At 42.8% G+C, this 15,807-nt stretch overlaps 1 protein-coding gene across 1 annotated transcript in view; it reads left to right on the forward strand.

Annotated features, from left to right (window-relative positions):
* LOC147017584 (mucosa-associated lymphoid tissue lymphoma translocation protein 1-like) overlaps positions 1-15,807 on the forward strand; it is a 101,178-nt gene that overhangs the window by 15,592 nt on the left and 69,779 nt on the right. The window contains 6 exon segments of the mRNA XM_085847315.1: positions 7,414-7,505; positions 7,676-7,800; positions 7,898-8,042; positions 8,681-8,761; positions 11,341-11,376; positions 12,398-12,601. Of these exon segments, the coding sequence (XP_085703441.1) occupies positions 7,414-7,505; positions 7,676-7,800; positions 7,898-8,042; positions 8,681-8,761; positions 11,341-11,376; positions 12,398-12,601 (683 nt within the window).

Consider the following 15,807-nt stretch of genomic DNA (forward strand, 5'->3'; position numbering starts at 1 on the left):
ACAATCCTGATCTCACACATATGATATACGTTCGGCTGCCCTGATGACGCCGTTGCTCGGGTTTTCTGTGCATGTGCACTGAGCATTCTGGGGAAGTGGATTACATCATTTTCAAAGTCCCTTGTTGATCATAGTTGATTCTCTTATCTAAGCTGCAAGTTTATGGTATCAAGGGTATTGCTCTGCAATGGTTCACTTCTTATCTCAACAACCGTCAACAATTCACGACTGTTAATAAGTGTTGGTCCAGCTGTAAAGCCATTATACATAGTGTTGCACAGGTCTCGTTGGTCCTCTTATTTTACTACTGTACTAGAATGTAAGACCCATCACTTCACGGAATACCAATCTCTGCGTAATTTCTAAAAAATAAAAACAACCAGTTGTTGTTAATGGGAAAAATATAATTTGACAGTGTATAGATACGAGCCTGGGTTGACATTCATGGAGTGTGGAGAGTGTTAATGGGATATTCATCACAGCTTTTTGAGATGCTGAATTCCAAATAATATACAACACTAACGATCAGGTGGCTTACCGCCATAAAATTATGAAATCGTTACAAGAGTGACAAAAGTGCCAATGTTTTGTTATGAGGTGCTATGGGTATATAAATGAAAAAAAAATCCCATGCTCCAAACAATCAGTCCATGTGAAGGGTGTAAAATCCAAGATGGCTGCCATGGACTGGCCAACATCCGTAAATCGTCATATTTTCGGGACGAGACCAGATAGAAACATGAATAAAATGTTCTTTTTATATGTTTTCAGATGCAAGGAATCTATTGAAATCATTAGTTTGAAAATATTTCAAGAAAAAAAAAAGATGGTGGCCATACATTGCCCAAAATGGCCGCCATCAAACTTAAAAACTGAATCAAGTGAACAGCCTCACCGAAACAATGAACGGATTTGGGAATCCTTTCCGAGATGACTGTTCAGAGCTTCTTGTCCAGCATACACGAGAATGTGCTGATCAACTCGTGGTTTCCATCATTCGCAATTTTGAGAATCTTGGTTTCTCCCAATACCAGAGGTTTCAGATAGATGTTCTGCAGGACAGAACAAAGTCAATCCAGGACTCGATTAAACAAAACGACTTACCATTGCTCAAGACACCTAATACCAAGACCAACCCCAAAGCAAAGCAGCTTGCATCTGCCCGGAAATGCGGAATGATGCAAACCTTTTTGGTCGTTTCTACATCGCTAACCAGCAAAGAGGTGCTGATCTGGACCTGTTCTTCTCCCATGAGAATCAGACATATCCCCCAAGTCTGTCTGACTATGGTAAACTTCGGACAGGCACAAAATCGGACCTCATGCGATGCTTTGATGCAAGCGGGCAGAATGAAATTCCTGATGTGTTTGATTGCAGAATTTTGGATGGGGCAGCATTAATCCACACTCTAACTACTGACACTGCCACTACTTTCAGAGATTATGCAGAGAATGTATTCTCACCATTACTTGAATGTGAGCTACAGCATGTTACTGACAGAGCAGATGTCATATGGGACCAGTATGTGCCACACAGTATCAAAGCATCAACGAGGGAGAAAGGAAGCAGTAGCATCTGTCTGAAGGTCAGCCCACAAACAAAAATACCATCGAAATGGAAAGACTTCCTGCTTGATTCTACAAACAAATCAGAGCTATTTGCCTGTCTGACACAGACTCTGTAAAATTGACAATGGTCATGCAGAGAGGTTAAATACATTTTCATCACAAAGGGTTTTGAAGTTGTCTCAAAAACTACTGGCCAGAAAATGCCAGATTGCACACATGAGGAGGCAGATACAAGAATTGAAGTCCACGTCATACATGCATTTCTTGAAGGGGCTAAGAAAATCCTAGTACGGTCTGTCGATACTGATATTCTTGTCATTCTGATTGGCCAATTCTTTGATCTGCAGCAGCATTGTCCTGAAATTGACCTCTGGGTAGCATTTGGTGTTAGCAAGAACTATTGTCTGTACAGTATCAATTCAATCTGTACCACTATGGGGAAAAGGCCATCAAAGGCACTTCCTATATTCCATGCATTCACCGGGTGTGATACCACATCTACGATCTACCCTCTTCAGAAAAAGGGGAAAAAATTGCATGGCAAGCATGGAAGAGTTACCATTTGGTTATAGATTCCTTTCTGTTTGTATGAAATCACCCATTTGAGGAAGTTGAAGCAGATTCTGAGCATTTCAATCGTCTGGAGCGTTTGACAATCGTCATGCATAACAAAACCAGCACCGATGACAATGTGAACGATGCAAGGAGGGAACTAGTCTCCAAAAAAAGTATCAGCCTTGAAACCATCTCACTAACGGAGGATGCTTTGCTGAGAGCAGTCCTCCAAGCTGGTATTTGGTCAACAAGTTGTCAAACTCAGCCACCTGTTCTTGAGCCAGAAGGTTGGGGTTGAGTAATGTAGCATAATCATTGGAATCTGGTTTGGATGACGAAACCTGAAGCTGCCAAAGCCTGCACAGCACTGATAGTGTGAATGCAAATCTGAACGTGGCTGTCATAGTTGTAAATGCACAAAACTTTGACTCACTTGGACACATCGGTGCAGCTGCACTTGTGAAAAAGAAAAATATATAACAAAACCCACACTGTTCTAGTCGTATGACATTCATGTTTCTATCTTATGAGGTCAATAAAAAATGATGGCTATGTAATGCTTTTGGGGTTTTTAAAAAAAATAATCAATTGTGGCCATCTGGTTCAACACACAGCTTTCTTTTTTCCTTCTCCTTAAATAAATAAATAAATATAGAAATAGATATAAACTCCATGAAGATCCTCCTGAAAAAATATTAAATCGCATTTAGATGTACTTCCTATCTGCCCACAATATTGTTGCAGTTCTGTGAAGTCGGCGCTCCTCATAAGCAATGGCACACAACATACAGCGGTCCCTAGACAGTTTTTTATTTTAAAATATACAATGTCGAGGCTCGTATAAGAGCTAACACGTATAACAAGTGTGAAGCAGGAGACAAGAGGGGCGGAGAAGGAAGCACAAAACTGGAGAAGAGACACTAGGAGATCTGTGGAAGGGAGAGGGATGGGGCGGGGTACGCGGTGTACATAAGATGGATACTACAGGGACTTTTAGGAAGGAAAGCAGGGAATTTGAAGGAGGAGGAGCGCTGGGTGTGCGAGCGATTCAGGCGCCGTGCTGAGCGCATTCATTAGGGCCAAGCCGAAACACATTTACATGTACAGACTTCCTCATTCATCATTAGGACTATCTTCTCACAGGTTCTGTCTCTTGTTTTCTGTCTCGTCTGCTGTGGACACAAAAGAGCAATCGGCGAGGGCAAGTCCCAAGCAATCACTCTTTTCAGAGCAATTCTACAAACGCTCACCTCTTTCTGTTTTCTTCTCTGCACCTCATCTGCATTTCACTGCATCCGTCATCGCACCTCTTCCGACCACACACCTTAGACATCCACAGTTTTCCTCCCCCTCTTAAGCGACTGGGAAGCATGAGCCCGTCGGCCGTGCCAGGTACCAAAGGGGTCACAAACACCTCGTTGGTGCTCATCTCTCTTTGCTCTCTAAATTTCCTCGGAGTGTGTTTCTGATGGCGCCTGCCTTGTGGAGTAAAGGTTGAGATTGTCGAAGTTCCTTATGTCGGTATAGTTCTGCCCTGTGTCTGTTGTTCTTTTGTAAACACTTGCATTTCCCTTGCTTCACTTGTTTAAATAAACCTGCTTGTGTTACAAATGTACCCAGCTCGTCACATCATTTTTCCTGTTGATCAAACATAGTCCGCATGTAGTGAAGACACAGGGCATAACAATGGAGTTGGGCAATTCTTCCACCAAATCAGATGCAAGGAATCCATTGAAATCATTAGTTTGAAAATATTTCAAGAAAAAAAAAAGATGGTGGCCATACATTGCCCAAAATGGCCGCCATCAAACTTAAAAACTGAATCAAGTGAACAGCCTCACCGAAACAATGAACGGATATGGATGTACCAAGGATATCGAGCGGGTATTGATGTTCTGCCCCACATGATTTGATCTTCATACGCCGGTGCGTACTCGCAGCTCTGCTCGGCTGCACCTAATCCGGTAAGTTAACTAGAGTATGCGTCCAGGACATGAGACCCCTCCACACCCCCCCCCTTAGTGCAGCCATCCACACATAACGTATCGCGTGAGTTAGTGTAGCCCTGCTGGATTGACAGGACCAATTGGTGCTTGTGGTTGCTTAATAACCCACCAGAGTATGAAGTTATTTGTGCCCGGTGGCCTCAGCATTGGATGTTCGGTAGGGATTCAAGCACTTCCCCTTGTGGCGGAACTCAAACCCCAGATCCGTAACAATATATAATAATGTGAATACAAGAAGAAATATTTAAACAATAGCTGTATTGAGCCATATTTAGTCAAATCTGGCTGCCATGTTTTTTATTGAAATGTTTTTTCCAAACAAATGATGATTTTAACAGATTCCTTGTATCTGAAAAACATATAAAAATACATTTTATTCATGTTTCTGTCTGGTTTAGTACCGAAAATATGGCGATTTACAGATTTTGACGAGTCCATGGTTGCCATCTTGGATTTTACACCCTTAATATGGACTGATTTTTTTGTTTTCATCTATATACCTTTAGCTACTCATTTTTTTAGTGCTTTTGTTACTCTTGTCGTGATTTTGTTCGCGAAGCCACCTGACGACAAGAGGAAGATCCAAATTTCAAAAAAAATTCTCACCCTCCCCTCCCCCCACCTCTCCTCCTCTCTTCCTTCTTTTGATCAAACTGTCTGGGGTACGTATTAAGCACGGGCCATGCCAGGAAACCAACTCTCCTCGTGTGTATGTGTAGCATGTTATATGCTGCGTGTATGTATATGTGTATACACATACTGCTTGATTACCGGTATCCCCCATAGGACAATTGTTGATGGACGGACGCATGCAGGCATGCCGAGATCGAGCTCCTTTTATATATTAGATGTTAATGACTTGCATTCTTATTCTCCTCTCCCCTTTTGCAATTTATATTATTTGCAGATGACACCATGATTATGTACTCCAATGGAAATTATGATTCCTTGGTCAACACGAAAGGTCCGTCTCCTCCTTGTTCAAAGCCAACAAACCTTGTTGAAACTATAATAAAACCAAGTATATGATCTTTTCCAATTCGAATAAATCATCCAACAGCACAAGCCTTATTGAAATTGATAATATCCCCATTTATTAGGTTCACTCCACAAAATTTTTAAGTCATCATTGATGATAAACTCACCTGGTCTCCCCACATCTCCTTTGTCACGAAAACAGTTTCTTGTAACATTGCTGTTTTATCTAGATTGCATTCATTTCTATCCTCAATCACGTCTTAATTTGGCTTTACAATGCCATCGTTTTACCTTACCTTATTTACTGTAATATTGTATGGGCACGCACCAACAACAATAAGCTTAATTCACTCATTGTTGCTCAAAAAAAAGAGCCTTGAGGGTTTTTAACCTTCTCTCATCCTCAAGACGACATTGCACCTCTTTTCCTGAGACTTAACACTGACTATTAATAATATTAACAAATTGTGCACACACAGGTATATTCATGTATAAGTAATGTTTTGTCAATAATGTTTTGTCCCTGAACTTTTTTATTCTTATTAAACCTCAATACACAGAACGCACACTCTTTCCTTATTATACCAGATCCTGCAACAATTTGTTCTTACCCTACACTCGCACGTTGTACTCTATTAATACAATGAGATTTTATGGTCCTCGTCTTTGGAACACTCTTGTAACGATGGAGCAGTGAAAGCCCAGCTGTCTGTGAACAAATTCAGATCTTTCTCCAATAACTTTCTCATCTCTCAATATGTTGGTCTCTAGCATAAAATATTCCCCTGATGTTCAAGCAATTCTTGTATTTCAGTATATTGTCCATTCTTGTGCACAGAGTATGAAAATGGAAATAAACTCTATGTGTCTTTTAATGAGGGTAGCCATGCTGGTTGAAATGTTTGTTGCTTTTCCAAAGTTGTTTTTGAGCGAAGTAATACTAGCTACATAAAATAATGAACAAAATATCAGCACACGGGCCGGATCAAAACACGTCATGGGCCGCCGGATCCATGTGATGGTGGGGAGACGACTTGCAATTTTCGCCTGGATATGTGGAATGGTGCAAATGGTTTAACCACTGATCCTTGCCTGAGGGAGGGAGTATTAACTCCATGTTTTTCTCCCAGATGGAGCGGGTATTACTGGTGTTTTAGATATCAATGTTTGGCAGGCCAAAAATCTTATTTGGTGACTCGTCCTAACCTTTGACCGCTGTGACATCCAAAAAGCGACTCAAATGTTTATCCGCAATCCCTGTAGTGCCTGTTTGAAAGCACTTTTGTGCCAACTTTCATCTCTATCCACTCAAATACAAGGGCATTGCAAATGGTTTGTTGTGTTTTTTATTCAGCATTTCACCTTTTGCCCCTTAAAATCGGAAAAGAAGAAGTCACTCCTTCTGCATCTTCAGGCGCATAGGGCTGTTGATGCAGTTTTCCATTGCCTAGGGGGCTCAATCCTGGATGGGTCACCCCTCCGCCGCAGGATACTCGAATGCCTCATTCTTCGTAGCAACCTGGTACTCATTTTGCTGATCTCTGATGAACAACAGGCTCGGTCAACTCACCTGGTGTTATCTAACAGCATGACGGGGGCTCAAATTTGGACCCCAAGATCTTAAATCGGCAACCTTAACCATCGCCAGCACCAAGTTTAAAATTGGAAAGGAGCACACTGGGTGCATTGTACCAAGGTTCCCCTTCCCAATTTAATGATTGGCTCAGAAATAAAGGAATGGTGTGCAACTGTAGTTGTTGGGGGGGGGGGGGAACAAAACAACACAAAAGTAGTTACAAAAGAGGAAGCACAGGAAAAATTGTTTTCTCTCCCTGTAGGAAGGGAGACATAAATGTTATGTGAGAGCTGACCAGCATAAATGAAGATTTTCATCGACTTGGAGAAATCTTCGATCCACTGGAAGGATCGAGCTTAAAAATCGACAAATGACAAAGGGCAGAATATTTGGGCTTTAAAGGGATAAAGCATCTCTGGCGTTTGCATAGTGAAGGCATCGAGAGAAAATGTGAAGGAAGTGACGAAGAAACGAGATGATTGTCTTCTTTTTCCTTGAGAGGCAATGAGGTCTGGCTTTGAAGAAAAGACCACAAGTCATTTTGGGGTTTGAGTTTAAGCTGTTGGTAAACCTTAACCGTACTCACCCTGAATGAACGCAACGTGACTGGACATAAAACGCACACTTTCACAAAACTTGAGGACACACAAACTCACAAAGATGACCTGTGTATAACCAGGATGTGCCGAAATAAAGGAATGAGGTGATCTCTTTGTTTTGTGTGTGACAGTTCCAGTGAATGCCCACGTCTGATATCGAGGAATGACAAACCACATGACCTGCAAGATGTGTCGTGCATGGTGGGCCATCTCACCTTGACAGGTTTGAGCTCCTTATCCTGGCAAAGGCTTGATGAAAGTCCCAAGCTGGAGATGCTGGGATGTTTTCTTTCTAAGAGCCATTTTGGTTATTTTTAATACAATGATGGATTGTAGAAAGTACAAGCTGGCTCTTTTGTTTTTTTTTCCCCCCTTTTTTTCTACATGTGGCAGAGCCGGTGACTATTCTGGAACAAACAAAGTGTGTCCGTGTAGTCGAGGGTGAGCGTGCTGTGCTGCGCTGCCTTGCTGATGGTTCTCCATTACCAAGCTATCAGTGGTTCTGTGGAGCCAACGAGGTGAAGCAATGAGAAACCAGGATTGACGGAAAAGAGCTGCAAGTACAAAAAGCATGCCGTTTGTAACTTAATCTAATGGCTTGTCTTTCCTTTTCAGGTTCCTAACAGCTGTTTCCCTGAACTAATGTTCAACTTTGTTTGTCTCCTCGATGCTGGTTATTATACGTGCCGTGTTAACAACTCGGTCAGTTACGCCTTCTCTGATTGGATTAAGCTCGAGGTGACAACGAACAAGCTCTATGGTTAGTGGCACAAGGTATCACAAAAGAACAGAGGTTACAAATGTTCAACAGCCCACGTACGGTATCGACACATCTGGACAGGAATGAAAGGCCTTTATGGGAAATGAAAGAGCAGTGCATGCCACCCACTTTTTGTGTTTGTAATCAAATTGGAAGTATTGAAGTCTGTGCCTCATTAGTGCAAAGCTGCTTTTGTAGTGATTTTATTATTTTTAATCAAGCAGTGTTGCATATTGCATTTTTTTATGATCAATATATGCATAGTAGAGTCCATTATGAGTTTGGTCAGCATTTAGCGTCATTTCTAGGTGGCACGATTGTACCGATGACGCAGTTTCCCCTGTAGTTTTGGCCAGGAATTTTGAATTTGGCCATGGTGCAGGTGATACCTTACCTACACTTTGTCGTCTCATAATTAATGCGAGCAGATAGGTCCCCGAGCATTCGGTCCATTCCAGGGATAGCGCACTTTATAATGCAATGTCCTGTCTGCGAAGCGCCATAGAGTTTATAGCTGGATGTTGAAACAAACCCAGACTGTCCAGCTTAAAAGTAAGTTTGCTACCTTTACATCATCTTGTCAAGACTTATCAACACAGTGTTTTTGTGCAACTTTACCGTGACTGCTTTGCGTACAGGCTCCCGATCAATGCCGATCGAGAACTCAGAAGAGCCAGACAGCTATTCAGGATCGTTCAACTCCAACTTCTCGCTGCAAGGTGAAGATGTTTTTCAATTGACGCGTTGCTTCGTTTTGTGAAAAATGGATGCCAAAGTTAACTGTGTGTTTTTTGCAGGGATTGCATCATGTTTCTTCTTCATCAACTTCTTATCTTCTTGGACATTATCGTCCTCTTTATGTTCTGTTTTCTTGTTTTCCTGAGTTTACTTGCAGCACAAACTTCCAAGTAATTAACATTCTGCAATAGTTTAGGATTCTGAAAGTGAACACCAGTGATGGAGGTTATCTTGCATCGATTTATTGAGGTGAGAAGGCAAAAGCAGGGGTGTGCCATGCTCACATGGTTCCGATAGCATCTTCACTGATGAAATGATGTATATTCAAGTGGGAGACATCAAAAATCTGCTCTGCAAACCTGCCGGAATGGCCTCCTCCAGCTTCTGATGGACAGAGAGTCCCGTGGTGCCATTACCATAGCTTCATCTTATTTACGGCTTTGTTGTGTTTCGACTTTACCTTCTTATCCAGCTGTTTGTCTACGGTGGCCACTTTGGCAGAATGCTGTAAAAATAATTTAAAACTTTTGCCAAAATACCCTTTAATCATGGCTGCAATTGACAAAGTTTCTGATGGAGACGTCGAGGCATTGTTTTGACAAGTACTTTTGCACGTCTTGTGTTATTTCTTAGTTTTCATAACTAGCTCTCCATCAACTTTATTTTTTTTTAATAAGACCAACAATTTAAGAAACGATTCTCACCTGCTGGAGGCTCGCTATTTCTTGGGTTACTGTAGTGGTCACCTGGGCTGGCAGGATTACCTGGAGGTACGCACAAACTCCTCTTAGCTGTCTAGCCTGGGTTTGAATCCTGACCCAGCTATAAACTGTCATCTTGGTGTTTCTCAAGCAGAGTGATTCATAAATTTGTCTGCTGTCCATCGGATGGATGTTAACCTGGCATTCCGTCTGCCAGCATTAGTTGGTGGATGTTAAATATCCCACAGTGTCCTTCGCAAAGAGTACGAGAGCCATTGCCCGCACCATGGTCAAATTCCAAATTTCTGCTCTTACTACTGCTGGGAAGGCAATGGCAAACCACACAGTATAACACTTGCTCAGGAAGCTGCTTCAGCAGCACCGACACTCTGAAACAGAGCAAACAATACTTCAGAGAAAGAGAGTAGTCATCTATTACTAAAATAAGAAATGTGCCTGTGTCTGTGTCCATCACGCTTTATTCCAAAGCAACGGTTCCAAACCTGCAGGGAAATCCCCATCCAGGGGGGAATATCGATACTCTAAGGGGAGGAGGTGGGGATGACAGGTCAAACAAAATTTCTGAAATTCTGGCTATTTTCACATTTGAAAGTTAGTGTTGACGCAAGCATTTTCCATCGTTCTGATGTCCGTGGTCATGCCGGCGTTGACAAGTTGAATATCGTGGCATCACTCTGACTGTACCCTGCTCTGCTGTCATGTCGACGTGCCCACTGATGACTCGGCGTTTTGATACTTCAGTCTGCCTCGTATTAAGCGTTTTGTAATCTGGCTGGAGTGCTCGTGCAGAAAAGCACCTACCCTCTCGAATATTATGGCCTCCTGTTCAAAGACTGTGCATGCCTCCGCCAGGATGAACAGTTTGCGTTTTGTGTGCCACCAAGAGGCCGGACCTGCATCCAGTCCTTAACCAAAATCGAATCGGCTTGTTCTTGTCACCTAACCAACTGATCCACCCAGTTTTATCCGACACCATGTTCATTCATTTATCCACATGTCACTGTGTGCTCACCATACCAGGAGCGAAAGGGAATGAGTTCTACTGAAATCCTGAAAAGGGGAACCAACTGAAAAAGGTTGGGAAACAGAGTTCTAAAGAGTTCATGCTGTCCTAGCATCATAAAATTGGCACCGTCGGAGAGCTACTAATCGACTTACGTGGAACAAAAACTTGTCTCTTTAATCATAAAAATGCCGGTGTTAAAAACCCATCTTTCCAGGAGGGAAGAGGAAGAAGCAGGACTTGGAGCTTTAATATAACAATTCCAATGGAACGACAGCTTTAGAATATACAAAATTATATATAGTAAGACTTCGAGCCAATATAACAATACGTATTCGAGTATAATAGACCATGGAAGGAGCACATCGACGATGACAACAACAACTACGACATGTTATTAAATATCTTTTTTTTTCCTGGTGTTTCACTTCCTTTTCCATCCTCATTGAGACTCAGATAGACGTGCGATGTGTTTGTGAAGTTCCTCATGCTGTGCTTTGATTGAACACGTCAGCGAAGCGACGGGTAGGCACGGCTACTAATCAAGAAAAGGTCTAATTTAGGTGGGGTGGTTTATCCGTACAGGGAATATGGCCAAGTTATTGCCCGATGCACCACTGTTCGTGAAATACAGTGCATCGTATGATCTTAAATGGCATCCGTGTGTATAAGCAAATCGAACAGCCAGCTTAAACCAGTTTTCTGATCGGAATGAAATGATAAATTTGTGCGTGTGTATTATGGAAACGCATGCTTGCATACACTGCTGATTTGCTTTACCTGTGTTATTTACTTGTTTTGATGAATTGCTTTGTTATGCTGTTTTCTCCAACAGTGTCTGATTGCCTATCTGCTGAAATGTGTCTTTATGGTAATGTACAATGATCCCTCTTTATTTGTCCTGACTGTGATATACATTTCACTCCACTCTGTCATCGTCCGTGAATAAAATATTTATTTCTATTGCTTCCAACCATCGGTCGAGTATTATGACAGTCTTGCTTTCTGTTGTGCCTTGTGATGCTGTTTTGTCATTCCAGAGATTGTTGGTCAGAATTATAGGTTTAAGTTCGTGACACAACTTTAATGAGTTAGGGGTGAGGGTTAGTTAGTGTAAACTATGCTCAAAATACATTGAACTCTGCTACTCAAGTGTTATGTCGAACCGTCTTTTTGAATGTTTACTACTAGTACCCTCCGTCCCACCTTCTCAGACTCCCCGTTTCCCCCCTCCCAAAAACGGAGCTAAAAACAGCAATTTGATGTCTTGAGTACAATGATTTGATCTCTTGAAAGCTCACTTGTTTTTTTGGACCTGCCACTGTCTCAGTAGACCTCTCTAAGAGCCCTAACGAGGCATGGTAGTGAACCTTACGATCAAAATCTATCTATCATTTGAAAATTCTCAGATGCAGACCGACAAAAGCCTCGACAAAGTCTCGCATTCCCAAATGAACCTTGCTTTAAACACATATTTAATTGGATGCATAGTGCATACCAGTAAATTGTTCAATCCCACTCTTCCCTTCAAGGCTTTGGGCAGGTGTTACACTACCACGTCATGTCATGCCCTATCCCTACCACAATCCCTTCCACCTACCCTTTCTACCCCACCCTCTTACTTGCAGATTACTGTGTTTTATCCTTTCTCCCTCTCTTGTTTTTCTGTTGGTTAATTTTGTTGATTGCCATGTCTAACTGTTGCCCATCGTGAGGTTGTTGTCTTTTACCCTCTCACCTCACTCTTGCTTGAGCCTCCATTGTATGTAGAAAAATAAGTAGATCTATTTGCTACAGCATTATATACAGCATTAAATAAAACTCTATAGTACCTTCATTTTGTTGATCATAATCCCAAATAAGTTTCATGTTTATCTCAACCCTAACCCTAGCAACAGAGAAGGTGGCCCTGTTGATCGGGAACCAGAACTACATGCACCACCGCCGCCTGAGGGCCCCAGCTGTAGACGTGTGTGATCTCACGGCCATTTTGCGTCAGTTGAATTTCCGGGTCATGTCATTGCTTGACCTGAGACTCCGCGACATGCAAACCATGATGCGACTCTTCCTGCAAATTCTGGCCCCAGGAGTCTATGGTGAGAATGGATTGGGTTGAAAGCATTGAAGTAATCGAGTTCAGGTTTTCTTACCAAGTATTTGAGATAGATTTGAGTGTAGTATTAAACAAACAAATAACATTGTGACATCATCTGTTTATGACTGTGGATTGTCTTGGATAATCTAAATTGTACTATGGTGCTGCAAGTGTGACAACGCGATTAACCTTATTTTAATCACACGTGCTGTTCTATTCCTGCTTCCTTGTTTAATCACTCTCATGAATAATTTTATGTCGATAATCCAGGCGCTTATACGGTATATCGAGTTAAAGTTAACTTTTGTTTGTATATACAAAGTTGAGGCTTGTAGAAGCGCTAGAGCAGAACACAGTGACAGCAGGAGGAACTAGAACGGCACTCGGGAGAGTGCATACCTCTGCCAGGTTGAACAGTTTATGTTTTGTATCCCACTGATGGGCCAGATCTGCATCTGGTCCTGAACCAAAATCTAATCTGCTTGTTCTGGTTACTGACCAAACTCGTCCACCAAGTTTTATCATAATCCGTCCACAACCTTTTGAGATATCGTGCTGTATACTCGTATTGTTTTTGGACACATCCCTCAATGTTGAAGAATCACTTTCAAAAATGCCCGGATCTGGATCTTCACCAAAATCTAATCTATTCGGCCTTGTCACACACCCAACCTGTCCACCAAATTTCGTCCCAATCCTTACGTAACTTTTTGAGATATCCTTCTCACAGACAGACAGACAAACAAAGAGACAGGGGTGAAAACATAACCTCTGTCCACCTTTGGTGGCGGAGGTGAAGATGGACATTGGGAATAATGGGAGGGTAAAGGTGGGGGGGGAGGTGGACACAGCAGGTGAATAAACAATACAAGCTCAAACAGCAAGAAGTGGAAGGGGAAAACTGATAAGAGAAATGGAACAAAAAAAATAAAACAACCTGAAATGGAAGGGGTGGGTAGGGGGAGGGTTAATGATGGTAGAAAAGATCATGGGTATGAATGAGGAATGACTTGAGGAGGTGAACAGCCATCTTGAAGCCCCAGGGGAAGGATGAGAAAGTTTGTTTCACACTTGAGAAAAAAGAGGAATGAATGAATGGAGGTTTGCAGTGAGTTTTGATTTTGGGAGTTTCACTAGAAGAAGGTTACTGGCTTAACATGTGAAACCTGGAGTGGGATGGGGCAGTGCACCGAAAGGGCAGAGGGTGTAAGACCAGAATGGATATGGGAGAAGACAGAGCTCAACCTGTCTATGATGTGGAGATAATAGACCTGGAGATGCCAATTATTTTGAGGGCCTTGGTCTTCACAGCATCAAGATGTGATGGGTATGAGGTATGGGCACCAGCCCAAAGGGGAGAGTATGACTCTGTCCAGCTGTGGATGAAGACCTTGTAGATTCTTGGGGTCCAGTTCGGAAAAAATGGGTTTTCTTGTAAATTGTAGCAATATAAGCACTACCTTTTTCAGAAAAATTTCAGAGCCAAAGCCCCACTCTGACCATCCTGAGTCCTATGTTATTGTTCTTGTCCTGCAATTCATTGGAGAAATGTCCATTGACAAGAAAAAAAATTGAACTTGAATGCAGTTTTGTTGGAGAGGGATACTGAGTTAAGGGAAGATTAACATGACATGGGAGTTTTGGAGTAGAAGCCATTGCAAACTTCTCCCATGAAGAGCTGCACCTCAATAAACAAATGCCACTCTGGGGGATGCCTTGGCACTACAGACCCAGTCAAATCACAGACCCTCCAAGTGAAGGAGTACAGTTATAAAGAGTAAAGTTTGGTTGATGGTTGGTAAATCGAGACTGTTAACATGCTGTAAGGGGTTGACAGGTCTCCGCCTCTGCCGTTAATTTTCGCAAGCACCGGCAATAGTGTCGCGTAGCCATGGCGAATCTGTCCTGAAATTGGCCAAGTGATTGCCACAGGACAGTCCACTTTGAAATAATGCCCCCTTAAATACATTGTGTTCTAATTGACCCACATACAGCTTTATTCTTCTAATTAGACTATTGCGCTACGGAGTTCCACATCTCCACAATGACCAGAGACAAGGTTCTCATTTCCCAGCAATTTATTTACAATAAAGGAGGTAGGGTTGGGGGTGGTGGAAAAATGAAGAGAAATAGCTGCAAGCGGTGATCCCAGACAAACTAATGAAGTATAATCTAACTCAGTAGTTCTTTCATATGGGTAACGGGGAGAGAGAGACAGAGACAGAGAGGATGAGGATGAGACACAAAATAACCTCTCGCATGAGCGGTGTTGCTCGCATATGTTGTTGATGCCAAAGCGTGAGCTTGAAGGCTTGTCTGCTCACCAGCTCCCCAGCACACCACGGACAACAGAGAGGAAGGAACCACCAAGAAAGGAGTGAACCTTCTCCCACGGCAATGGCGGCCCAGGGTGCTGTGGGGGTCGAGGTCCAGGGGCGAGGTCATGCAGAGTTCTTGCAGGACAGATTGCTTAAGGATCACACTCCCAGGAACAACAACCAATAGAGCTTTTTTTGGAGGGGGGGAGGTATGGGCACCAGCCCAAAGGGGAGAGCACGATGGTATAGGTAGGGTTGCTTGTCATGGCCTTTTATCACTTCCGCTCAGGGGGATCTCCCCCCCCCCCGGCCCATCGCACACTCACTGGATACCCTGTGGGAATGCTGCCCCCACCTTTTCTGGAGCCTCATGGTCCTGTATGGGCAGTCCCCATGCGATCTACGTAGCCAGACCTTTACCAAGATCTAATCAACATGTTCTTGTCACCAACCCAACCCAACAACCACATTTCGTACTAAACCATCCACAACTTTTTGAGATATCCTGCTCATAAAAAACAAAGAAACAAACAGGCAGGGGTGAAAACATAACCTCCGTCCAGCTTCGATGGTGGAGGTAACAACAGATGCCGTTTGCCCAGAAGAATGCAGGCCATTGCGGAGAAGTAGGCTGTGGGGTCCTGGAGAAGGGTAGAACACTTTTACAAGGGTCTGCGCCACAGGATGGGATGGCCCTGAAGATGGCGCCTCCTCCAGACAGTGGGTGGCAAATGAAGGGACCCGACTCCCATGAAGGTAGTCCCAGAGGTGGTAAAGATCATGTCCATGCATACATGTGACAGTTGAGTATTTGGTACAGAGGAGACAACATCTCAGCCTCTCTGTTTCGTCACTCCCCATTAGTGCAGCAGATAACTGCAAAAATACT

Source organism: Eptatretus burgeri, chromosome 11 (assembly GCF_056783735.1).
Source record: "Eptatretus burgeri isolate ZD-2024b chromosome 11, Ebu_testis_v1, whole genome shotgun sequence".
NCBI classification, from domain to species: Eukaryota; Metazoa; Chordata; class Myxini; order Myxiniformes; family Myxinidae; genus Eptatretus; species Eptatretus burgeri.